The following is a 26,961-nucleotide window of genomic DNA, read 5'->3' on the forward strand; positions in this document are numbered from 1 at the left end:
TCGTTCCACACAATGACTCGAGACAATATTTCCTCCACAATTTTTATTTTAAATTACAAAGGATGTTGCATACATTGATGAATTTGTATCTGAATAGAAGTGCTAGGGATCAAGGGTGACAGAGTAAACAAAGTCAATAGTTTAATTGTGCCTCTTTTCAAAAAAATAAAACTGCACAACTATTAACCAACATTTAACATTGCAACTCTTAACAGATCATGCTTTGAACAAGGTAAATTTATTTTCTAACAGAGACAAGACTTTCAGTAAGTTTTTCTGAGCTCCAGTTGGAAGTTGATTATAGAATATCAAGGACAGCATTACAATCATGACCCCAAGCATAGGCAGAACAGGATGCCATGTTTTATGTTTTATTTAAAATGCCTTTTTTTTTTTTTTTTTTTTTTTGCATCTGCATGTGCCATCAGCCTTAAGAGTTCACCCAACCACAAATACTGAGCAAGAAAAGTTTTCCTTGGATATATAATACTCTGGTAAGATAGGTGATTCCAATCAGAATGTATGAATAGCCATCATTATAAGAGAGATTAAAATTAAGTTTTTGTACTAGGTTTTGTTTCCTAATCAGAAGATTTTGATAGGGTGGGATGTGCTTTTTCCAACACCAGAAAAGTCAATCCAGAAGTTAAGTCACGCAAATTTGGCTTTAAATATATCCAACTAAAAATTATTTTAAACTCTAGAAAAACTCTGAACAGTGATCTAAAAAGTTTGGAATTTTGGTGTTTTTTTTTAATGGGGGAAACAAAAAAATGCAAGTGTGGCTTAAAAGAGCTCTGGTTCCACTTTTAGTTCCACAGCTTGTCAGAAAGACAATAAATACAGTCAGTATTTGCTCCCATGGAAGTTCATGGATGTCTAAGAGGCTGAGGATTATATTCAGAGTGCAAAGACACCTTCTTGAAGCACTGGAGGGAAAACATGGCATATTGTGAAATGCAAGTTGTAGAAAGACAGAGATTTTTGTTTGCTGCAAAGAAGATACAGCCTGAAAGTGCCATCTTTGATTAATGACATTGAAGAATCCCAATTTACATTGGGAGATATTCAAGAGTGGTGTTTTCTCAACAGACTAATGCCCTTAATACAGTTACAAGAAGGATCAGTCACTGAGGCAGCAACTGTTTGAAATGTACTTCACACGATCCCTGGGGTAAACAAAATAAACCTCAGCTGTGTGCAAGGCTGTGTCAACAAGCCAAGACCACATCTAGCAGCACACTCCACTAGGTGATTCCAACTGAAGCCTCCAACTTCAAAAGAAAATCAAATCATGCTTAGATGCACTCTTGAAACTCGGGTCTCAAGGCCAAATACAGATCCTGACATTCACGGTCCAGAACTGGGTTGTGCCTCAGCAGAATTTCAGGAAGACGAGCAAGCACGTTTGAGGAGCAGAACTGCATTTGCTATTTCTGCTGGAGGCAGCTTGGATACAACCCTTGGAAATTCTCCTGATAAAACCTTTTAGAGCTTCTTTAAAGAAAAAAAAAAAAAAAAAAGCTATGTTTAAATGATTTATGGAAAAGCACATCCAGTCATTATAGCTGTGAATAAGTTGTTTCATTAACGAAGGCAAATATTAGATAAATATTGGGGGGTGTCTTTTAAAAATAAATTTTAAACTGACACTTCTACATTTCCAAAGTGTCTGTTTGCTTTTAGGTTAGTTAAAAGACCTTTCATCCGTTTTAGGTTGGTTTTTTGTTTGTTTGCTTTTTTTTAAAAACCCCAACTTTTCCCTGGCCCTCTTAGTATGGAAAAAAGTCAATCTATAAATTAGGAACTGAACACAGCTGAGCTTGACTCTCACATCAGCTTTACAGCAATACAACTTTATTAAATCACAATGATTTCAACTGGTATGATAAGAAAATCCAGCCCGTAAACATAGCTTTAGTAGTAAGTCTCTCTCATCCCAAAAAACAAAAAGTACTCACCAAATATCAGTAAATGTGTTCAATAAACCATAAAAGGAAGCGTTAGCAAAAGGGGTTTTGGGTTTAAAAACACCCTTCAGGAGCACCCCCACGTTTTGCAAGGCCATTCAAAAACTGGTCTTCCATAGAAATACAAAAGGACTACTGAGAGAAGCTGAAATCAGCCCTGTCCGCACTCGCTCCAGCACGCCTACATCAGCTCTGATTCCACCTCAGAAGCTTGGACGAGTTCAGAGGGAATGAAAAACACTTAGTTCTAGATGTACAAGTAAGGCACAATATAAAGCCACATCATCATCTGTCATGAAGGGAGGGGAAGGACGAGGGTCATACATGGTACAGCAGAACAAGCAGCCCATCGATTCCAAGTGTGGCACCTACGTTCAGACTGACGAGATCTCGACAAGAGCAGTTATGACAGCATGCTTTTAATATGGAAACAAATCCTAGAGAATCCAGTGTATCAGAAAAAGGAAGAGCTTTCTGGTTGTATTAAATCAAAAAAATAGATCATTGTTTTTGGATATAGGATTAAAAGTGAATATTCACAATGCCTACACTCAAAAACAAACAAAAAAAAAACCCCCAGGACTTCGTTAAGATCCACATACTATGTATGAACACTGAAAATCTTTAGAAAATGGTCTTCTCTAAAGATCACCCCAAAACGCATGCCACAATTGCCAAAAAACAGAACATGTACATTTGTTGGTTTTTATACCCTATAAGATTTTTGTTTGTGATAAGTATACACTAAATGTATATATTTTAATGACACTAGAGGAAGCAGATTGTTACTGGCATTAAAGTACAACCATTTCTAGACGGTTTAAATGCCACAGAGTCCCCTGGTTAAAATGTAAAGCTGCACAGCTTGCCTATGTCACCTTTATGATAAAGTTAAACCAGCAAAAGGTCTTACCTTTACTCTACATTTTACTGCCAGGTTTTATTTATCTCAAGTATCGCTGCAGCATTCTGACCAGCCCAGAGTTAGCAGCAAGTGGCAGGAATCATATAAAACGCAGTTTCTTTTTTTTTTTCTTTTTCCTCTTTTTTTTTTTAAACAAAGTGCTTTTCTAAGATATACATACATATAAATAGTTACAAAATAAAGTGTCAACATTAAAAAGCTCAACTATTTCAAAGCTTTAACTTAAAATAATACATAGGAAACACTGAAATGCGAGGGTATGGAACTCACTAAAGATTCAAAGTCTACTTTGAAATGCGAGACCAAAATCATAGTCTGGTTTTCAGACAAAAATAAAAAGCTATAAAGTTGTGTGTTGCCCAGGATTCCCAGGCAGTAAGAAAAGGGGGGGCTTTTAAATACCTTGTCAGTTGAATTTGTCCCAGAAGTTTTTACCTGATTTCAAACTGCTCTCTCTCCATGCTGAGATGCTGCCTGGCCTGCAGGGTTTGGCTGGAGCACAGGGACAAGCTCCGTGCTCAGCCCTGCTCAGGCACAGCCTGCACCTCACAGGACACATTCTCTGTTGGGGTTTGGGGGGCCCTGGGCAGCTCCACAAGAACAAGAGGAATACACCAGACCCACCGTGGGAAGCAGCAGCCAACTCTCACCTCACCTGAACAACAACAACAACACCACCACAAACGCCTCAAAGGAAAACACCCACATTCCACTCAGATTTTGCAAGCCTTAAGTGGATTTACAAACTTTTGCCTAAATTGCCCTGGGTATTTGTTCAGTCTCTTGTAGGAAAGACTTTCTGTACAGCTCAGTAGTGGTATTTTGGCCTCCTCCTCCCTTCTGAGTCTTCCAAAATATTTAGGTACAAAGGAAGCTGTGAGCGTGGCAGGGCCACCACTTTCACCGGCCACTGTTACCAATTCAGGCTTTTTTCTCTTATAGTACAAGCTTGGATACAAAAATAATCTACTTATAAACAAAAAGGAATCACAGTACAAACAAACTCAGACAAACTAGAAACGAAGTGGAGAAGTTCCCCAAAGGGAGTGGGGAGAAAGCCTTCATGGACTTTTGCATTTTTTTTTCAGCAGCTACATTTGAAAATATTTGGTATTTCTATTTTCAGTAAACAGTGTTTTGTCATCTTTAAATAGGGAGAGAAAGAACAGGGAGGAAAAGAAGGGGGGGTCCATGAAACCAGAGAATGATCTTGCCTTGAGATAAAGGACTTTCTCATCAAAGGCTAAAGCTTTTATCTGTACGTTAACACTGACTACAAAGCCAACTCTTATTAGCAGAAGAGCAAATAAGAACTTTGTGTTAATATTCTTCAATCATAGAAACTACTGAATTAACAAGAATAAGTCACATATAAGTCTGAAGAAGCTAGTTTCGAAATACCTGTACAAAAATATAAAAGTCTATAAATTTTTTTTTGTTTTGTTTGAAGCCTGTGTTGATCCTTGGAAACATCACATGCATAATAATACATCAACTGGAAAAGTGGCAACTAAGGAATTAGATATTTGTAGCTCTTTTTTTTCCTCTTTACATATATACACGTTACAATAAAAATAATTTTATTTTGGTTGTTTGGTGGAAGTATACTACAACAAGCTAAATACTTCTTTTTGTAAATTCTCAAAGTCGAAAACTATTTTACCAATAGCTTACTAAAATCCAAATATATTAAAATCTCCTACAGTAAGTGCAGAGAAAAAAGATTTAAAGACTCCAAGACGGCCACCAACTTATCTACCATGGAAGCGAACTACAAGAACAGCAAAATAATATTGTTATGTATGAATGCTCCTTCTGTAGATAATTGGACCCAAACAAAAAAATTCACAGTTCAGTAAGATCCCTAACCCTGACCTTTAATTTTTTTTCTTTTTTTCTTTTGTTTTTACATTCAGTACAGTATCATATAAGCTGTGCAAAACTTTACTTAGACTGGCAGTTCGCCATATCAGTTGCATTTGTCTTTGGTACAAAAATAAACAATCGCATTAATGTGCAAGTATTTGTTTTCTTCCGGCCAAAGTACCGAAATTGAGTTTTCTAGAGCCATCTTTTATACAATACATAGACTCTGTGGCATATATCTACATTTTCAACATATTCCTATATACATTCAAAAATTTTTAAGAGCTGGAACAAATACATTAAAACCTAAAATCTCACCATCTATACAGCTCGGTTTTGCCCCTCAGGGTTTTCTTCATACAAAACTTTACCAGCTTATACTGATAGCTCTCCCCACAAAATACAAGGCACAAAGAATATACTTTTGTTTTCTCTTGCTTGCACGGACATTTAAATACTCTATTAAGCTCAGAAAATTAAAATCTTATATGGCACACTAGCTCTAATGCTGTGTGTGCTATGTACAAGTTAATGGTTGCAAAGAAAGCTTACTGGTTTTTTTAAGAACAAGGAAAGAAAATCCAATTATTTAAAAATAAAATAAAAAGAACAAAAAACTCCCTACATTGACAGCTTCACCAAAAAAATGCTTTCTCTTACTTCACTTGGACCATAAACCTGTCACAATGTCTGGCAAATGCTAAAATATTTTTTTCTCTAGCAAATCCATGTTTTTGCTTCTAAAACAAAAGTGATATATTCTGGTCCTAGATCATTTGAAAGAGAACTCTCATTTCTGCCCTTGAGCTTGAAGCAGCTTTGAAACTATCTGGTTTATGGTCCAAAAATGCTCTGCAGCATTTTCTACCACGCCGTGATTTGTTTTCCTACACTGTTACTTGAAACCAATGGAACCTACAGGTGAGTGTTTACAGAATGCTAAGCTGACATGCAGACCAGAATGCCATTTACAGCGAGAAACTCGGCAGCACAGGCAGAACCTGCCCCAGGAGCAGCTCAGTCCTGCCCTACACCTTGGCCATGGGTATCCTGAGCCCCACCAGGCCGCCCGTGGGGTCTCCCTCCGCCGTCTTCTCCAGCACCTGGTTCACAAACTCCGACGTCTGGCCAGCTACAGGGAGTCCTGAAAGGGAGGGAAGAGAAGCTGCTCTCAGCTCACTGCTCATGGCACATTCCTGCTGATGCCTCAGGTTTAGCTTTTCTATTTTTCACATTCTGTGCTGCTTCAGTGTGCAGTTCTGAACTTCATAGTAAGGGATGGTGAGCTCTGTGCACGGAGCAGGGAGACAAAACAATTCCTGCTCCAGCTGGGCACCAAGGACAAATGACCCAAATCTCAGCCCAGGAGCACAAACACCATGGGCTGGAGAGAGAAAAACAAGCAGGGTGGGACTGCCTGGGCTAAAGCTGGGATGGGACAATGAACTGCAAGGTGCAAATGGAGCAGAACTGATCCCAGGGACAGAGCCCGTGCCCGGCCGTGCATTTTGGGGCCATTTTGGTTCATCTTGGGTGCAGCCCTGGCTGGGCTCTGGTGCTGCCCAAGGTGCATCCATGGAGGAGAGATCCTGTCAATAAATCCCTGCTTTATTCTGGAACTCTGTCCAGCCTCTTCTCTAGCTCAGCATTCCCAAGGCATCATTACAGGTGACCAAAGCCAGGGGACACTTTGGTTGGGACAAATGGAACCAGGAAAGGGTTAATTCGTTCCTCCAGATCAGAAATTGTTTGTAATCAAATATAGCAAGCCCAGAGGAGGCACCAGGATGATCAGAGAGCTGGGAGAATTGGAGTTGTTCAGCCTGGAGAGGAAACGCTTTGGAGTGACCTCACTGTGGCCTCACAGTGCCTGAGTAAGACAAGATGGAGAGAGACCCTTTCCAAGGGATGGAGGGACAGGACACAGGGAATGGCTTCACACTGCCAGAGAGCAGGGTTAGATGGGATATTGGGAAGGAACTGCTCCCTGTGAGTGTGGGGAGGCCTTGGCACAGGTGCCCAGAGCAGCTGTGGCTGCCCCTGGATCCCTGGAAGTGCCCAAGGCCAGGCTGGACATCGGGGCTTGGAGCCACCTGGGACAGTGGAAGGTGTCTCTGGTGGAATGGGATGAGCTTTGGGCCTCCTCAGGACATTGATGATTCTCTATCTCCATGCCCAGGTAAATACACAAAGCTCAATGCTTACCAAGAGTGTCTTTAATAAGTATGTTCAACTTTTGTTCCATGTTGATTCCTCTGTCATCTTTAGGCACCTGCACCCGATTAACTATTTCTTGTTTGATGGAGTTGATGACAAAGAGTAAATTATCTGCAAAGAAACAAAAAGGATTAGCTTTACAGCACATTACTCTGGAAGGGATTCACAGTTACCCACACACAGCTGTGTCAAAGGTGTCACATCACACTTACTGTAAAATTAAATGTAATAGTTTACATCAAATATTACCAATATTTTCAAAAATATTTACAGAACACGCATACATCTACATAATTCACACCTGCAAAGTAGCTCAACATTGCAGGTAACCCAAGTTCATTTCATGCAATGAGCTGGGTTTGTACCAACTCTTTTCTCTATGAGCCAGTTTACATCATGGTGTAAAACACAGACTTGCCCAAACAAAAGGAAAATGAAGATGTGAAGAGTTCTATTTACCATATTCCGTGTTGAGACCCCAGAGTTTCACTTTATTGGCTTCATACTGGGCTTTCTTTTTTAGTCTACAAGCCCTATGGCAAGAAGAGGGGAAGAATTAGAGCACTACCAGAAATGCCAGAGTAGTAAGAGCCACATGAACTCATCAATCAACCCTCCCAGAGCTGTGATGCACAAACTCATCCATCCTCACTCAGCTGCTCTGAAAACACTCTGCTACCTGCATCTGCTCACATCTGACACTTGTGGAATTTGCCACTGTCCCAGCTGTTTGCCCCACAGCTATGGAAACCAATTCCAGTGGAAACATGTCCTTATCTAGGGGACAGACAAACCACAGCTCCCAAGGTGCCAGCTGCTCTGCTTTTTGATAAACTGGAAATTCCCATTGGATAAACTACAACTCCCATTTGATAAACTGGAAATTCCCATTTGATAAACTGGTAACTCCCATTTGATAAAATGCAACTCTCATCGCAGGAGCTGCCACATGAAACAGAATTTCTTTAGGCAAAAATTATTTAGATCTTTATCACTCACTTGTAGCAATCCAAATTTTCTCATCCCTGCAGCTTCACCCAATGCATACCTGGAAGCCAGCTTGTTCTTTTCTTTCCTTGACCTGGGTCTGGCAGTTAAGGGCAGTTCACTGACGGGTGTCAGGTCACTGATCACCTTGTTCAGCTTCCTCAGCTCATTACCAATCTGGAGGAGTTTTCTGGGGTTGGGAGTCAGGTCTTCTACATCAGTCCTCCGTGACTTCTTTGCCGCATATTTTCCTGTTTTAAAGATGAAGAAAAATGGGTAGGGAAGTGACATAATACATACACAAACCTGTGAGAAAACACTCTAAAATAGGAATTTTTTGGGTGCAGTTTAAGTTCCTTTGTTCACTGCAGAAGAATGGGCCGGAATCAGGTGATCCCCATGGCCTCTCACAATAGAAAAAGCATTTCCACACAAAGAGCTTTGTACAATTCATATTCTATCCAGATCAGATAAGAGCAAATACTGCTGGCAAGGCCACTGGATGTGACAGAGAGCATACACACAACCCTGCTGAAAAATGTATGTCACAAGTTCAAACCCTGTTGTTTTGCTGCAGCTGTAAACTTGTTAACTCATATGCAGCCAAAATATCCTTCTGCACACTCCAGTGGATTAAACTCCTAAATAATCTTATTGCCAAAGCCCTGTACTAAGAAAGAGTGCTGAGGCCTGGTGCTGAAAAAATCTTCAGCAATGCTGAGATGAAATCATCCACATAAATGCCAGTTAACCCTTTTTATTTTATGTATTTGAAGCTATTTAAGGCCTGGTTTTGCACTTGACTTAAAGGTCAAGTGGCCAAGTGTCTGTGGGTTTGAGTCCTTAGAGCACTTTTGGTTATTTGGTGTTGGATAACAAATATAAAATAATGGAATCACAGAATGGTTTGGGTTGGAAGGGACCTTAAATTCATCTTTTTCTCCCCCTTGCCACAGGCAAGGACATCTTCCACTAGACCAGGCTGCTCAGAGCTCCATCATGAGAAAGAGCAGTGATAGGGACTTTAGGTACTGCTATTTCACTACAGGATAAAGAAGCTTTCAAAAACTAAGGACATTCAAAGAAAAAAATGTTTTCTTTCCTGAATAAATCTACAGGTAACAGCAAAAAAATTGTATGATTTAAGAGAAGGCCAATTGCCATGTTAAAGGCAGTAATTTTCAACTCTAAGGGAACATTAACCTTACAACCAGGGAAGTTGGTTTAAATTGCTCCTTCAAAGCCAAAATCAAATGGAGCAGCCTAAAAGAGGTCCTGTGAGAAGAAAACAAAAATACCCCTAAGAGTGGTTTGTTTAGGGTGATGTTAATCATGTTTGTGGTGCAGTAATTGCTCACTGGGAATAAATCAGTTATTAGAGCAACTGGTTTAAGTTTCTCAGAGGGTATCTTAAGGAAATAGTTTATTCCCAGAGGAGTAACTGCTTCACTGTGCTGCATTCACAGGGGGAAAACAAGGAGAGAGACAGCTGTGCCTTAGTGCTTGTCCTCAGCTCATACCAGTCCCTGAACTTGGCAGCCCAGAGCCCCCCCAGCCTCCTGCTAACACAGGCAGCACTGACAGCAACAGCCACGAGCAGCAAACATCAGTCAAGTCCCCATCCAATATTTACAGTATCACACTGAGAAAGCTTTGAACTCTCGGGGTTTCCACTGAGAGCCCTTGCAAGTCACAATTCTCAATTCATCCACACTCCTCTGGAAGAAACCACAGTGAAAGTCCCTACTGTGTGCACCCTGTGCCTTCCCTGGGCACTGCAGAGTAACAGATTTACAGTGCTTGAGCTTTCATGGCCAAAACTTCCCAGCACTCACAGGGAGGGGAATTTGGCTGCTGACGGTGTCACAAGGGGAATACAGTGATTTGTGACCAGAATGAGGATTTCTTACCATGGTGGAGCCCATTTTTCTGGTACATGTTGCTGGGCAGGGTGTCCCTGTCCCACTCCGAGGGCCTCAGCATCCTCTCCTGCTGGGACGGTGTCAGTTGCTCGCTGTACTCCCAGAAGTATCTCCGCTTGCCTCTCTTCCGAGAGGAGATCGCAGTCATTTCTTTCAAATCCTCCACAGAATCGTTTTCATACCCTAAAAGGATGCAGGGGGTTGTTTACATACTGCTGACAGAATTGTTTGTAGCCCTTTAGCAGCAGACTGAGGATTCAAGTTGAGAGCAAAACCACAGCCAGCTCTGTTTTGCATTATCTAACACTTGGTTTCCAGCACTGACTGCTCTTAGGTACTGGCCTGAAATCCAGGACAGACACTGAGCCACTGATGGGCCTTCATTAGTTGAAAAAACCAAAATTATTTACGTATTTAAAGTCCCTTTATGTTCTCTGACCCCCTAAGCTGTAGTTCCCCACAATCCCAGCAGTGCCAAGTACAGACAGCAGATGTTGGACCATGTTCACCCATCCTGACAATTTTCCCCATGAATTGGCAGGAACACAATCCTAACTCACCTCCACATTTGACAAAAGGCATGGAAGAGAAGCAGATTAAATAAAGATGGATTAGCAAAAGACAGTAAAGAAAAAATTATTCAATTATAGAACAATCTGAGTTGGATGAGGCCCAGAGGATTGAGTCCAACTCCTGCTGCTCCTGAGTCCAAAGACCTGCAGGGAATAAATGATCCCTCCCAGGCTGGAGAAAGGGGCTCTGTTATCAGGACAGATAACAATCTAAGCTGAAAGGATCTGGACCCACTGTTCAACCTCCTCCTCCTCTTTAGTGGGATGAGAAGAAATGACCCTCAGTAAAGCTGTACAATGTTTTAGAGGTGAATTATGATGCACTTGATATCATGAATTGCTCATGGAGGACATGGAAATTGTAATGCCACTGCCCCCATCACAGAAATATTTTACCATAACTATGTAAACCCAAACCACAGGTTTTCAAACCCCAGATGTGCTTTAGAAAATAAAGATAATCTATACTAAGGTTAAAAAAAACTCTCAAACCACTGCATGACCTTTTGTGCTAAAACGCTAAATATTAGTTTACATTTACTCAAAAAGGAACATTTCTAAACATCACATTCTGTGATGGAGCTGAAGGAAAAGCAACCCATGCATGGACTGCAGGCTTAGCAAGCCTTGACCCCATATGCTTCAGCTCTGCTTCATCTTCCAGCAGCACAAAGAACACTTTCTTCCTTTTAAAACAGTCCATTCAATTAGTCTGTTTGCACTTGAAAAACCAGTTGAAAGAGGAAAAACAAACTTTCTTGCTTTGGTCTGTCTCTCACATCATAACCCAAAGCATGAACAGAAGTCAGGTATGCAGAAGGATGAAATCCATCCTGAAGTTCTGTTTCTTATAATTTCATCAACTCATTTACTTGGGTTCTCTGGTTTGTTGGAAAGGCAGGGTTTTAAAGGCACATCAAACAATGAAACACACTTTATAAAACATTTGTGCTGTATAGCCAAAGTTATTGAAAATTTACATGAAATACAGTTTCAAATACCATAAATATTTGTAACTGTAGTTCCATTTTACTCAAATGCTGGTTGACTTAAATATCAAAACACACTCAAAAAGCCCACTGAGTTTCCACCTTATAAAAAAGCTATGGAACTCATTATACAGAAATATATAAATGGAGCCCATCTTCATGATAACACAGAATTAATCCAACCAATGAAAACAAATCTCTGTAAGAGATGAAGTGTACAAATGTACAACAAGGTTAAAATCAGGACTTCCTGTTTGCTTATTCAAACTGTAATTAAGTTAGAAACTTCAATTACATTGACTTAATACATCCTGCCTCGCAAGGCCCACACTGACCTGCTGCCATTATAAAGTGACATAAAAGAACCCAGAGCAGTGTCCTAAGCTAACACACAAACTTGTTCAGCTGCTCTGCTCTGTATTTATTCCTCCTCTTAGCAAAGATCACACAGCAGGGCAGGCTTCTAAGAAATCTCAAAGGGTTCTTGTACTCAACTCTGAAGCCCTTCACCCCTTCCTACAAGTCTTTCTTCACATCCCTCCCTGTGGTTTTGGGTTTAAATTCACCAGGGTTAAATGAAGCAGAACAGAGCGCAGGGTGCACGTGACTCTGACCAGGTGAAACCCAAAAATAGCCCCGTGAACAAAGGCAGGAGCTGCTGCTCTGCAGCCCTGCACCACTGAGTGTCACTGCCAGTGCTCCCCAGCTCAGCTCCAGGGGCTCACACTGACCCCATGCAGCTTCTGGAAACAATCTCTGCGTCTCCATGAGCACTTTGCGCTCATTTCTTCTCCACTGCTACCGACAAATGAATAAATTGCTGCATTTCCCATTTCTGCAATCTCCTGACTAACAGTCAATGAAAAATCTTTCTATGAAATGAGATAAGAAAAATATACTCAGTAATAGCAAAACCAAATGCTAGAAAAGGTCTGGGCTGGTAATTCCCATAATAAACTACCTTTGCAGGAGACCAAATTTGCTAAATCTGTGTCATGGTAATAATAAAAACACTGTTGTCCAAACTTGCCTGAGAGCCAGTCACATTTTTAGCTATTTTTCCTTCACTATATCTAAATATTTTCTCAGATAACATTTGAAGAAAGCATTTCATTCACTCTAGAAGAAGAATAAGCAAAAGTAAATTATGTTAAAAAAACATTAGCGGGTCAGCAATAACTAGCAGATTTTTGTCTTTCCAGTAAATTACAGCCTCATTCAAAATACCCAACTGATTTTGCTTTCAGACCTGTGGAAGGTTTAATTTTTCTGTGCTGTGCCTATTTTTAGATCCTTTACCCACAGTATTTACCTTTAGAGGTAAAAAAGCAACACAAAATGTAACAGTGGCATGATTAGAATACCTGGAGATGTTATTTTGTAAAATAGATGACAAATTTTTTAATATCACCACATTTGAGGTGAATGGTTTTAGGCTTCATTCATGGAAAGGTTTGGCAAGCTTGGATAAGCCCAGATCCTCAGCTACTGCTGCAGAATGTGGATTGCTGGTCAGTAAAATCATTAATTAATTAATTCCACCCACAGCATTTAACACAACCTCTCTTTTTCAGGGATCTCAGGCTCCCAGTGCAACACATCCCCCATGGGCTGCAGAGCTGGAACAGCTGCTCAGGGCCCCAGAAAGCAGAGGGAGTTCACTCCAGAAGGGAGGAAGAGGCTTCAAAATGTTAATAAAAATGTGTTGTGTGCATGTGAAAGTAGCATAAAGGGCAGAATGCTTAACGAGTTTAATGCCAACGCAGGAAATCTAATTAGAAAATAATTTCATCTGAGAGTTCATTATGACAAACACTGTCAAGCTTTAGGGAAGCTGCTGCTCTCAACAAGGAAAAATTTCAGCTGCTTTATCCCCCTGAAGTTACATATTGCCAAATGTCTGAATACTTTAATTCTTATTCTCTACTACAGGGCATTTATAAGATGTGAATATTGTAATACTTTATGAAATTAAATTAATACTTGATTACAATCCTGTGCAGATTTTATTTTTATACAATATTACTGTTTTGCTGCATTCTAGGTGAAGGTTAAGTCTTATTCCTGCTCTTAGAACTCCATTTTTAAAGGCGGGAGAGAGGAATTCAGTATCTTCTGAAGCCCCTAAGTGTTGCTGCTGAAACCACCCAGAAATGATTCTATTAATTTCAGTCATTCCATGGATTCTGTGGAAAAACTGTACCTGAAAGTAGGACTTAGATAATTATGAAATCATTTCACTCAGGCTGTGATTTCCTCCTGACAGATCCAACTCTGGGTAAATTCACTGCTATGAGAAGTGCTAGAAAGTTCTGCACATCCTACCAGAGAGCTACAACAAGAAAGAAGGCCACACTTGCAGGCAGCTGCTCTAACCTCAGGCTACAGCTGGGCTTCCTGTATTCACTATCTTTATTTTTGTTGCACAACCACAGTTTGTGCAGTTTTTCATTAAATAGGGCAACAGAGACTTTGCATACTTTGAATAAATTGCATTTTGCAAAGCACTTAGAAAATGTGGGAGGAGAGTTCACAACCTAAGATCAGCGCTGCTCATGTGTAACTACCAGGAGTTCAAAAGCTTTCTTTCCCACTCAGAGGACAAACCCAGCAACCCCCTGGTACCTGGTTCTGAGAATGTGTCACTGATGTCATCGTCCTTATCGTCCTCATAATCCTCCTCCTCATCGTCATTCTCAGACAGCTCGTGCTCACTGCCAAACCCTTCATCGTGGTCCTCATCTTCAATATCATCCTCATCCTCCTCCTCCTCCTCGGGCTCAGCTTTGGCTGACTGTTCACCCAAAGTGTCTGTTACAAAAAGAGAATAATTGTGCTCTTCTTTCTTCTGCGAGGAGTCGGACACGGAGGCGCTGGCGGAGAGGCTGCTCTCCCCCACAGCCAGCCCCGGGCTCTCCTGGGGGGGGCTGAGGAGCAGCTCTTGAGTCTCTTTAAAAGGCAAACCAGGAGTTGTGCTGTGAGCATGGGGGGACTCAAGTCCTTTCCTGTCCTGTCTCTTTGCCACAGCCCCACAGTAGCAGGTGTTTTCCTTGGCCGCGTCAGCGTGCGCCTGGCTCAGCATCGGCCTGCTCTGCGGCAAGGGGTTGATCTTTACTTTTGCTTTTTTAACATAGTCTTTACATTCAACGTGAATGTTCACCTTTTCACTGCTGTACACGCTGGTCTTGGCCATGATCTGTGTGCTGGAAGCAGGCTGGCTGCCAGCCTTGCTGGCCTTCTGGGCACAGTCCGACAGCGCGGCCTCGGCCTGAACGTTCTTGGAGGAGCAGACCGGGGCCGCTGCTCTGCTCGCCATCTTTTTGCCAGGTAACAAAGGATTTAAAGGGTTTTGTTTCACACTAAAGAGCAAATCAGGGTAATAGAGTGAATCTGAGACAGGCTGGGAGTCCTCGCTGTTCAGCTGAGCCAGTGTGGGTGTTTTGCTTATCACCTCTTCATCCTGGTACGGGCTTGAGAAGTCATCGAGGCCCAGGTAATCCACCTCTTTTGTTCCCCAGATGTCACAGCTGGTTAATTTAGTGTACTTAGTTAGGTCTTCACAGTAGGTATCCCACTGCTCCCACTTGGAGGTGAAAGCAGCTTCTTTGTCCAGGATGTCTGTAAAAGACTCCAAGTTCTCAAGGTCTTTGCAGTCCTCCATGAAAAGCAAGTTGTCCCTGGAGCTTTGCTGATAGTCCATTTCTCTGTCCTGTGCACAATAAAGTAAGTTAAAAGTTAATACAAAAAAAGTATCCATCATCTCTTTCCCCTCCTTAACCTGGTAAGGAGAGCTCAAGTCCATGAGTATGAGAGAGGGCTGACATAGTAAGAGACCTCAACTTTCAACTAAAATCTTCTTCTAAAGGTCAGAATGAAGTTCAGCTCCTGTGCTTCAGCAACAGATCTTTCTAAAGACACTGCTTTTCCTATAACACACTATTTTCCTGCTATTACAAATCCATCTGCTCACCAGGAACTAAACCAGTACCAATATCCATGTATTTAAAATATGAAAGACATCACAGGCATCTCTATAATCTGGGTCAATCTTTGCTGTGTGCTTAACACAATACACTTGAGTTCACCAGTTCCTGGAAAACCTCATTCTAACACAACCAATTAATGACCATAAGTAACATTCCTCCTTTGATGCAGGGATAAAATGAAAAAGGAAATGCTCATACAAGCAGCTTGTGAGTCAACTTTTATTTCCCTTGCCCCTGCATTCACAGCTTGGGTGAAGCAGAACATAGCAGGGGGAAATTCTTCCTTGTGAGGGTGGGGATGCCCTGGCACAGGATGCCCAGAGAAGCTGGGGCTGCCCCTGGATCCCTGGCAGTGCCCAAGGCCAGGCTGGACAGGGCTGGAGCACTAGTGAAGGTGGATTTGAGCCTGTCTGAAGAAGTGCCTGCTGAGGAACCATCACACTTGCTGGACAAGCAGTCCAGCTCTTCCCTAATCAGCAGCCAGCAATAATGAATAATTTTCCAGCATTCTTAAAGCAACAGCCCTTTATTCCTACAGGAACTGGTGAGGAGATGAAACTGTGGGCACTCAGAGCTGACCTACCAGTTCATACATGAAGTCTGGATCCGAGCTGCTCGCCAGGAGATCCGTGCTCATCAGGGTCTGCTCTGAAAACAGGTGGCTCCGAAAGGCATCCCCAAAAGGAGGGTCCATTCCACTCACACTGGGCTACAACACAGTGGACAGACATTTCAAACATGATATGAAAAGGCACATTTTCACCTTCCACAAACAGAAAGAGAATCACCATTCCTCCTAGTCTCAGAAGGATTTTAGCACCACAGATAAGCACATCATTCCCCAGAGCCAGAGAATGCTTCAGGAGCAGATGACAACATGCAGGAGCAATCAAAGGACACATTTCCATCCACACAGAGCTGCAAGAGCATTCACTGCTCCCTCATTCTTCCCTGCTGCTTTGAAAGTCTTATGTTAGCCAAGTTTTGGCATATGTTGGCGTTTGTGGAAGCCGAAGGCCAGTCCTGGCAAGATCTGGGAGTCCCTCTAATACAAATAATTTTGTACTAAAGCAGTGTGGACTGTGTTTAGAGCCATTAGAACTCACAAAACTTCCACATAAAATTGTAAGGAAAGCAAAATTTACGACAACCAAATCTAGATTGTTACCTCTCTCTCAAGAACGAAGTGAAATTTGGCAAAAAAAGCATTATGCAGGATGACTGGGCATGCAGGGAATGGGCAGCAAGGCCTTCTGCTACATTTAATTCCAGCCCTCCATTTCTCTCCTAGACGCTCTCCCCCTGAGGGCTGGGAAGGCAGAGACACTGCTGCTGAAAGTCACTGAGTGTGCTCAGGGTGAATCACTGCAGTAATAAAAGGCTGTTCTGCTCTCCAGGCATCCTCCCTCACCCACAGACAACGTGGCTGGAGCTTGAACAAACACAGCACCCAGAGCAGCACCACAGCTTCCACCACAGACACTACAGGGACCCCACAAAATACACATCCTTTAATCTCCTACACATCTTCCCTCCTTGTGCTGGTCAGATTTGTTCTTAAACAAAGGCAAAATTATTTACAGAAGCGAATAAAATCCTAGCAGACTTACCTGAGGCATTTCCAAGCCCAGATTCCCCAAATCCAATTCCAAACTTCTTGTTTTATTCACTTGTAGATTCCTTTCCAGCTTTACTTCAGTCTCAGGGAGTTTACACCATCCATGCAATGAAATTTTTCTTTAGGATAACTTCAGTTCACCCTGATGGAGCTTTTCTATTTGTCGACTTCTGTGAAGAATAAACACAGCAAACCCCCAAGGAGGTGAGTAATCCTTCACCAACAAGGTGAAAGCTTAAAAAACAGTCAAAGGCAAGAATTTCCCCTGAAAATTGATTTTCTCTCATGCTGGAATGTATAGAAAATTTCTTCCCCTGCCATCTTTCATTGAATGAAAAGCCACAGATGCTACAGAACAGAGTTGCTGCAAAACCATTTTTGGCCAAGTTACATTTTGTTGCCTTTTTTCCTCTCTGCTGAGACCAGCAGCTCTACAGACACACCTGAAGAGAAAACCCTGCCAAATTTGGAACAATAATCAGCACACTGCTGGGTATCCAAGAGAGAAACAACCTTTATGACTAATGTAACAGGGCCAATAAACTCTAAAAATGTCTCAGGCAAAAGTCTCAAAATGCAAATTTCAAACAGGCAGAAATGCTGTTTCCAGTGGTATCTCCTCCTTTTCTTCAGGGATGAATCCATCCAGCATCAGATAAGATTACATCAATCACTCACACAGCAACATCTAGTGGTAGAGGATCACAGGAATCATCCAGCAGGAGTGGAAGAAAAGATTTCCCCAAGGGAGCAAATTAAAAACTGCCAAATCCACAGCTGTCTAATAAAATATCTTCTCTATTAATTCAAGTAAGGCATAGGTTGTGATTGGACCAATTTATTTACTGGTAGTTTTACCAGTTTAGGAGTTTCTACAGACCTGCTCTACTTCAGATGTTTGTCTAATGACTCTTCTGAGCTTAACCCAGCATTTTGAACAGTGTAAGGAAAATCCTCACAGAGCATTGCTCCTAAGTCAGACTTGGGTGCAATCTGCTCAGGCTGTGTTTATTCTCTTGTTTTAAAAACAAATAGTAAACTGGAAGTGTTCTCCCACAGCTCAGAACCCTCCCCCAGCAGCACATGACAGCATCCCCGTGACTATTCCCACTTTCAGATGGTATCTCAGCCACTTTGGCCTCTTTAGCATATGGACTATCAGACTGTGGTAAAAACAGACACTATGCAAAGAAGTCTTCACTTATCAAACAGCCTGCTTTGCAAAGAGCAGCTGGAATATAAAGAACAACAGTTCCAGGTCCAGTGTCACAGGAGTTCTCAGCTGAACCCTCACTGGCCCTGCCAGAGCAGCCATTCCTCACAGGGCTCTGTGGTGAATGCGGTTCCTTGGGAGAAAAGCTCCTTTCTGCTCCAAAACCTCCAGGGAACCCTTTACTTATTTAAAAGTGACATTTAAAGTGAAGTTTGTGCCTCAGCAAGCCTGTCTCCCTTCACCCAGCAAAGGCCACACCACAGCAGGATGGTCCTTCCCAGGTGGGGACGTGGCAGCAATGACTGAGTCACTTCACTGGGCTAGGAGAAGGGGTCTGCTCTTTAAAACAAACACAGGGATGTTCTCAGACAGAGAAAGAGAGGCAAGGTTATGACTCTAAATACCTGAACACTTTCTTTCCATGCACATGGATGCCTTTTTCATCAGCACATGAGATGAATGCCTTGACATCACCTCCAAACCACCTCCTGCATTCACAAGGACACTGCCAGAGCTCTCCATGATACAAAGGGCAAAGAAAGGAAACATTTGCTGCTTCTTCACTGCTTATTCTTTGTTGTGTTTTTTGTCAGAACACAGGCCTCAGCTGTTCCACACACAGCCAGCAAAGGGGGTGAAACTTCATCTCTACTGACACTGATTTCAGTATCAACCACCAACACTTCCAGGTGCCAGACTCTGGATCACTTCCAAATCCTCAGAGCAAACATTCAAGGCTCAGAATACTTTTACCATCTCCAAGACTAGAGTGATAAACTTCTTGCACTATTTAAGAATGCCAGTGCATGTCCTCTCAGGTCAAAGCAGCGCATCAGCTAACCCAATTAATCCTATAATTCTCTTTATATTTTATTCCTGATACTTTATAATATTAATATTTAAATGTGACTTGAATCCCAGTAGCATCTAGTCAACTATTCCACAATGTAGGATTTTTCTCAGCAGCTCTGTGGAGGAGGAAAACACAGTGAGGCCATGAAAAGAAAGACATTGCCTCAGGGAGCTGCACAATCCAGATATCCTTCACGCTCCCAAAAAGCAGCCCTGCCTCCAACTGCTTTCCAAATTTCCCAGAAAGATCAAGGTCACCATTAAAAGCCTCCTGCTGTTTACACCTACCTACCAGTGATCTTCACAAACTGGTAAATAAAGATGTATGGCACAAGTCAATGACACATATGGGAGCACAGGTGTCAAATCAGAACTTGCTGTGAAGGAAAGTCATTTGTAGACTGCAGTTAAAGTCCCATTCTTACAGAATTTATCATTATTGGCACTTTCAGCCCAAGACTGAGTTAGAAAAGAATAGTCCAGCTGTTGTGTTTTCTATAATGAATGCAGCTCTGAATGAACTAAAAGAGCTGTGGCAGAGCTCAACTACAGCAGCACAAAGAATTACTGAAGATAAATATAGCAGGAATTTCTACTTGAGGACAATTTCCATTAATGCCTTCCATCAGCCCTCCCCAAATGCAGAGACAGGTGGAACACAGAGCCCGAGCAGCGGGCAGGGTGCCTGCTCCTCTGGCAACAAACAGCCTGCAGGGAAATCAGATTAAGGTGATTAAAGAGCCAGGCCCAGAGCTGGTTCTGTGCCTGCAGCTCTGGAGTCACATCAGTGCCCAGCTCTGCTCCTGCCTTCACTGGGGCTGAGGAAGGGCAGGACCTGAGGGGAGCCTGTGACACACATGGTCAGGGACTCTACAAGGGATGGGGTGACAGGACAAGGGGAATGGCTTCAAACTGACAGAGCAGGGTCAGATGGGATATTGGGAAGGAATTCCTCCCTGTGAGGGTGGGCAGGCTCTGGCACAGGTGCCCAGAGATGCTGTGGCTGCCCCATCCATGAAAGTGTTCCAGGCTGGGCTGGATGGGCTTGGAGCAAGCTGGGACAGTGGAAGGTGTCCCTGCCCATGGCAGGGGTTAAAATGAAATAATCTTTAATGTCCCATCCAGCCCAAACCATTCCATGAGTCTGTGATCTCAGGAACAGCTGTGTCCCTCTAACATTTAAGAACTTGGGCTGCTGATGGAGGCATGCACATGTACATTGGTTAAAATCCCATCACTCATCAACAAGGACCCAAAGCCTGTTCTGTAGAGTTAACATCTAATTAATCTAATGACAAATCCTAATTAAAAACGAACTCCTGTATTTAATATTTACTTTCTGAAGAGGAGCAGTGGTTCCAGGATGCCCAGGAAGACTGAGTTTCCCACAGGGAAGCAGCAGGTGCATTACCTGGGATTACTGGTGTAACCCAGGCTGCAGCAGGAGCTAAACTCCAAACACAGCATTTAGGGGACACAGTGCAGCTCCTGTGCATGGGCTGCCTCTTGGGCCACTAAAACATCCCCCTGCCACAGCACAGTACCTCCAAAGAAACCCTTCAAAGAGAAAACCCCAAAATTCAGCTTTTAGCTTAGCACCTCTGAAAGTCTTCCTCAGCCACCTGCATGAATCATTTGTACCATGGCTGTAGGGAAAGCTGCTATTTCTGGCCCAGTTCAGCTGTGTATTCTGAACACTGGGAAGGCACATGGAGCATGGCTGGGCTGTTTTGCTGGCTGCACAGTGCTCATTATCCCAGCAGCTAAATGCCTGCTGTAAGTGCATTACAGGAACAATTACACTTTCACGATGGTGACTGCATCACACAGCACAGCTTGTCAAAGGCACACTTTTGATGCAGGTATAAAAAAATAGCTCACAAGAGCCTGCCAGTACTAAACCTAAAAGCTCAGGCTGAAACATTCATGGCCAACTCTGAATTTCAAAGGAAGCACAAAAACTACACCATGTGCTTGGAGAGAACCATTAGGTACCTTGCATTGTTTGTGGTATCTGGATATTTTATGGAATACTGGAGCTGGAGATGCAAGAAGTTCTCCTGCACGTCTCTTAAAAACATTTTTCTCCTTCCACAGTTTGTGCCAACTTGTTTTCTGTTACAGAACACCCTCTGCTCAGGGCAGTCCTCAAGCTGAGAACGTGCAGAGTGCCTGGGGTCCATCCCTGGAGTGTCCAGGGAACATCTGGAAATGGCACTCCACGCTCTGGTGTGGGTGCAAAGGTGGGAATCACACCCAGGCTTGATTCAATGGCTTTGGAGGACTTCTCCAACCTCAATCAATGCTTCTGTTCCTTATTTTTGTTTCTGAATAATGTCCCTTTTTTTCTTTCTACATGATTCTTCAATTATAATCCAGACTTTAAAAAATTATTTTACTTTTCTCCCCCAGCACAAAGACCTGAAGTTTATTAGTATTATTATTAATTCATAGCAGTGAGCAAAGACACGCTTTTAAAATGTCGTCTTGTATTTCCACCCACCACAGTCTCATTCCTGGACTCACAAAAGCAGCCAAGTCCCCCTTGTTGGTGCAGGATTTCTATTAAAATGCCAGCACAAGCATCTAAGGCATTATGCTCTTTGCTTTTTTGTCCTGGAGAGAAAACAACACCTGCTTAAAACCCCAGACCCTGAGTCTGATGGAGCACTGCCACTTAAAAGAACTAAAGATACTCAGACTGTTTCACTTCTTCTAAGCCTCTTCCCTTCAGGAGAGGGAAACTGTTACTTCACTGTCTCTGTTCCTGTTCCTGCACTGACCATCCCTTCCCCCTCCAGTGGTATTTTTCCAACCCTACTCGCCCACAGCAGATAGAATTCAAGACCTGGAAGTGACAGCTCTCAGGAGAAGCTCTGGTCTGCAATCACACACACAACACCACCCCAGGCAGCAGAGCCCGTGAGCCCCCAGCACAGCACAGAGCTCATGGACCCCCGATGCCAACGCCAGTTCCCGGCTCTGGGGTGCCCCAGCTGTGTCAGCCAACAGCAGATCCCAGAAAATGACGGAATCCGAGTCACAGAATGGTCTGGGCTGGAAGATAAAGATCCTCTGGTTCCACTCCTCTGTCATGGGCAGGGACACTTCCCACTGTCACAGGTGGCTCTAAGCGCCATCCAACCTGGCCTGGCACACTCTCAGGGATCCAGGGCAGCCACAGCTGCTCTGGGCACCCTGTGCCAGGGTGTGCCCACCCTCACGGGGCAGGATTTCTTCCCAATACCCCATCTAACCCTGCTCTGTCATTGTGAAACCGTTCCCCCTTGTCCCGTCACCTGTAAATTGTCTCTCTCCATCTGTCCTGTGGGTTCCCTTCAGGCACTGCAAGCCCACAGTTGTGTCACCCCAAAGCTTCTCCTGTGCAGCTGAACAACCCCAGCTCTGCCAGCTCCATCCCTCTGATCCCTGGGGCCTCTCTGGATCTCTGCAGCAGCTCCAGGTCCTGGCTGGGGTCTCACCAGCTCTGCAGGTGGGGTCTCACCTGAGGGGGCACAATCCCAGCCCCTCCTGCTGCCCACGGGGACCAGCCCAGGGCACGGGGGGGCTCTGGGGCCAGGGCAGCTCCAGCTCTTGGCCACAGCACCCCCAGATCCTCCTCCAGGGCTGCTCCAGCTGTGCATCCCCAGCCTGTGTTTATGTCCCAGCCTGCACTGATATTGACCATCGTGCAAGGGGAGAAGCAAAACAAAGTGATTATTTTTATACTAACAAACATTCTGCATCCACAGATTTTGTAACAACTATGCCCAGATTAATATATTCCTGCTAGAAAACATTTCTGTATGTTCTGGAACAAAGACTGAGATTTTTATTCTTATTTTAGTGCTAAGAGTGGGATGTGCAGCATGTTAAACTTATTCTAACTATTTTAACAGATTTAATTAAAAAATATTAAATTTAAAATATTCATACCATAAGCCTTATTAAAATAACACTGCAGAACAAGGAGAGTTGTTTGCACATGAGAATTAGTAGTAAAACTAACATTTAAAAATTTTTTAGCTTTATTTATAAAGCTAAAAAACCTTAAATATTTATATAAAATAAAATTTATAAAAATTTTAATTTTTAGTAGTTTTCCCCTGAATCAGAGTGGGGTGAAAGCAAAGGCAAAAAACAAAAGCAAAATTAAACAATTCAGGTTCCAATCTCCAGAAATATTCTACATCCTGACAGGATGGCTATTCCTATGTTTTTTTCTGACAGAGTCTTTCAGAGTAAGAGAAAAAATAATTCTGTAGTTTCCAGGAAAAAACAAAAAGCAATACAAGTCTTATGATGAAGGGAACGGTACAGTCTGGTCTACTCTTCGTACTGTGAAATTGTGATTGCTATACTCTTGTTAGAAATGGGGCATCTGTACCAGATACTTCAAAGCCAGCAGAAAACTCGAAAAATGCATCAGTCAAAATTGTCCAAAAAATAAAAAAATCCGTAGCTTAAGAGTTTAAAACCAGGAGGATTTAAAAAAAATCAGGGAGATTTTTATAGCAAGGTCTAAACTTTAAATTTACAGTTTAAACAAAACTTTTGGTTTAACTTTCATGCCAATGCCAACTCTCGAGCACTTCTCATGCAAGGTTTGATATTAAAACATTCATCTGAACTTCCCAAATCACAGAGCACGGACACACAGGCCATGGGAATGTAAACCCGTGGGTTCTCTTATTTATCCCATCAGTCTATTAGTGGGACAAAAGCTTCTGTTTCTTCCCAATTAATTCCTGCTAATGCTGACTTCAATCTCTGTCCTTCCCAGGCTGTTTGCCTCTCTCATTATTTAAAAAACACCTGGGGAGGATGCTCAGGGAGCCTGATGCCTCTGCTGAGGATTGCTCTTATCAGGGAATACTCCCATGAGTTCAGAGTAATTCCTTCTTGGCTCAGGTGAACTATTGGCTGTGGACATGTCTGAGGTCTCTGATCTACCCTTTTGAACGCATTTTAAATGGAATCTCACCGAGATTCTTTTAGCAGGAAGGGTTTCTTGCAGAAGGATCAGACCCAGAGCAGCTGTGGCTGCCCCTGGATCCCTGGCAGTGCCCAAGGCCAGGCTGGATGGGGCTGGGAGCAGCCTGGGGCAGTGGGAGGTGTCCCTGCCCATGGCAAGGGGTTGAAATGAAATAATCCTTAAAGTCCCTTCCAACATAAACCATTCGGGGATTCTGTGATTTATTTTCCATAGAAATTCTGACTTCTCATTTAAGCAGCCAACAACAGAAATCAACAACATTTCTAAAGCACCTGCATCTGCCTCTCTGTAATTTTTATTATGAAAACACATTTAATAACTAACCTTCCCCACAAGGATGCTCAGAAGTGACCTTAGAGGCCTTTTAAACACAATCTTTAAAACATGTACAAGTTTTAAAAGACAATACGAGTATCTGATGCTGTTCTGCCTGTTACATGGAGCATGATTTCAACAAGTTACCCCTGGAGTGGCAGCGACAGAAAGATCACGATCGCTTTAAGTGAGAATCGCACATTTCGGCTGGCAGCGCTGGCTGCTCCCAGCTCCAGCCTGTTGCACGGGGAAGCCGGAACAAACCGCGAGTGTTTTACACCGAGAGTGACGGGGAATTATCCCGGACACCGGCACAGAAATGCCGTGGGCTGAGGGGCTGCCGCGCGAGGGAGGGCACGGCAGCGATGCCGCGGCTGGGGAACGACGCCCAGGGCGGGGACCCTGGGGACAAAGGTTAATATAAAGGTAAATAATAAAGATTTGAGTCCTCGCTGGCACAAGGGGCTTTAATTAAAGTGTTCCCGGCTAGGAACCGGCGTGAGCTTGGAGCACACACGGAGAGGAGTCCGACATCCGTGTGGGGACACGCTGAGAGCCGCGGGCGGCTCCTGAGGCGGCGCGGGGAACCCGCGGATGTTTCATAACCCAAACCTGCGGGGACGGGCGGGGAGCGGGAGACGGGAACGCGCCCCGTCCTCCCCTGAGCGCGGGGAGCGGGATCCCCTGAGCGCGGGCACCGCCCCGGGCCGGTGGCGACGCCCAGGTGGGACAGCCCCCCTGAGGCAAAGCGCTGCGGAGGGACGGGCACGGCGGGCGGCCCCTGCGGCCACGGCCCCGCGCGGTGGCGGCGGCCCCGCCGCGTCCCCCGGCCCGGCCCTGACCCACTAACACACCTCCGGCCAACATGGCCGCCCCGCCGCCCAGCGCAGCCTACCCCGGCCGCCGCCGCCCCGCCCTCCGCGTCCGCTCATTGGCTGTCTGCCCCACCGCGCGTGCTCCCATTGGCCGCGGCGCCCATCGCTCACCCGCCCAGCGGCCCTTTCAAGCTAGGGTGAGGCGACATGTAAACAAACCCCCTCCCGCCGCCCCGGCCGCGGCCCCGCGACCCCCGGGCCGCGCCCGCCGCTCCGGGCACCCGCCCGGCCGCCCCCGGCCCCGCCGCGCCGGACACACCGCCCAGGGAGCCGCGTCCCGCGGGGGGCGGCCCCTGGGCAGCGACCCCCGCCAGAGCTGCGGGCAGCCGGAGCGCACTCGCGCTGCCCGGGAGAAGCCCCGTCCCGGGGCCGCGGCTCGCAGCGAACAGCCGGCCCGCCGCTCTGGCATTACATAAACGCCGCGCCGGAGCGGGGACGGTCCCGTCCTGTCCTGCCCCGCACTCGCGGAGCGGTGACCCCTCTCCGCCAGCTCTGCTCCGCAGCGGAGCCGCCCGTCGGGCACCAGCACAGCTGGGCACAGAGACCCTGCACGGGCACGGGTCACCCCCGGCCGTCCTGGGCATTCTAACAGGTCGCAAACGGAGGAGGCGACTACGAGCCCGAGAGGCAGGAGTGCAGGAGCTGCCGAACCCTTCCCTCCCTTCCCGGGCAGCCCCTCCGCCCTCACGTCCAGAGCGGCCGGGCTCCCCCGGCAGGACGGCGCTCTCCTCTCCCCGGCGCTCGCTGCGAGAGTCGCTTTCCTTGTAAAGGCACGGGCCGCTCCTGCCGGGCGGAGGCTGGAGGGGACAACGCCGACAACTCCCCGCGGAGCCCGCCCTCTGTCCCTGCAGCCCCCTCCCACCGCCCCCAGCCCGGCCCCGGGCCCCAGAGCCCCGCTCCGGGACCGGACACCCCCCGCGCACCGCTGCTGCTCTCCCGCGGCCTCGGCAGCCACACCCCCCCGGCGGGCGGGCAGGCGAGCGGAGCGGAGGGGCCGCTGGCACCATCCCCGTCCCGCTGTCCCCGGCAGCCGGGCAGACACCTCCGTGCCGCTCTCCCTCCCTCCCTGCAGCCCCCTGCCCAGCGGCACCGCCTCCTCTCGCCGGACCACCCGAGCCCCCCGACCCCCGGCGCCCTCGGTGCCGCGCAGCCCCCCCGGAGCCCCGCGGTCCCCCCGAGCCCCTGACTCACGGCGCTCAGCGGGGGCCGCAGCCCCGCGCGGCCCGGCCCGGCCCCTCCATGCGGCCCCGGGTTTGTTTGTTTATGTCCCTTCCTGACGGGTTCCCGGAAATCGCGTGACTCGACCCTCACGTGGCCCGAGGGGGCGGGCGCGCGCGGGAGGCGGGGGGAAGGGGGCTGCGCCGTCCAATAGCAGAGGGCTGTGTCTGTCACGTGACGGCGGAGCGGCGCGCGGGGGGTATTTAAGGCGGGGAGGCGGGTGCCCGCGGGCAGAGCGCGGTGGGGCCGAGGCGCGGCCCCCGCTCCTGAGGCCGTGCCGGGCTCCCGGCCCTCAGCCCGCTCCTGCTGCTCGGCGGCATCGCTCTCACACTTGCCCCCCTCATTCATCCGTCCGTGTCCTACCTGCAGCTCTGTCACTTGTCCCACTGTCTTCAGCTACATGCACAACCACCTTTCACACTGACAGGTGGCTAGCCTGG

General features: G+C 45.4%; 1 protein-coding gene across 1 annotated transcript; it reads right to left on the reverse strand.

Moving 5' to 3' along the window:
* Positions 1-1,501: 1,501 nt before the first annotated feature.
* Positions 1,502-26,586, reverse strand: CREBRF (CREB3 regulatory factor). The gene is made up of 9 exons (XM_063169041.1): positions 26,495-26,586; positions 17,045-17,222; positions 16,018-16,143; positions 14,074-15,157; positions 9,876-10,070; positions 8,027-8,216; positions 7,438-7,511; positions 6,967-7,089; positions 1,502-5,905 (listed from the first exon to the last, which is right to left on the reverse strand). Exons 2-9 carry the CDS (start codon positions 17,051-17,053, stop codon positions 5,790-5,792), a joined length of 1,917 nt encoding a protein of 638 aa, XP_063025111.1. The 5' UTR covers positions 17,054-17,222; positions 26,495-26,586; the 3' UTR covers positions 1,502-5,789.
* Positions 26,587-26,961: the final 375 nt, after the last annotated feature.

This window comes from Melospiza melodia, chromosome 14 (genome assembly GCF_035770615.1).
Source record: "Melospiza melodia melodia isolate bMelMel2 chromosome 14, bMelMel2.pri, whole genome shotgun sequence".
Lineage (NCBI taxonomy): Eukaryota > Metazoa > Chordata > Aves > Passeriformes > Passerellidae > Melospiza > Melospiza melodia.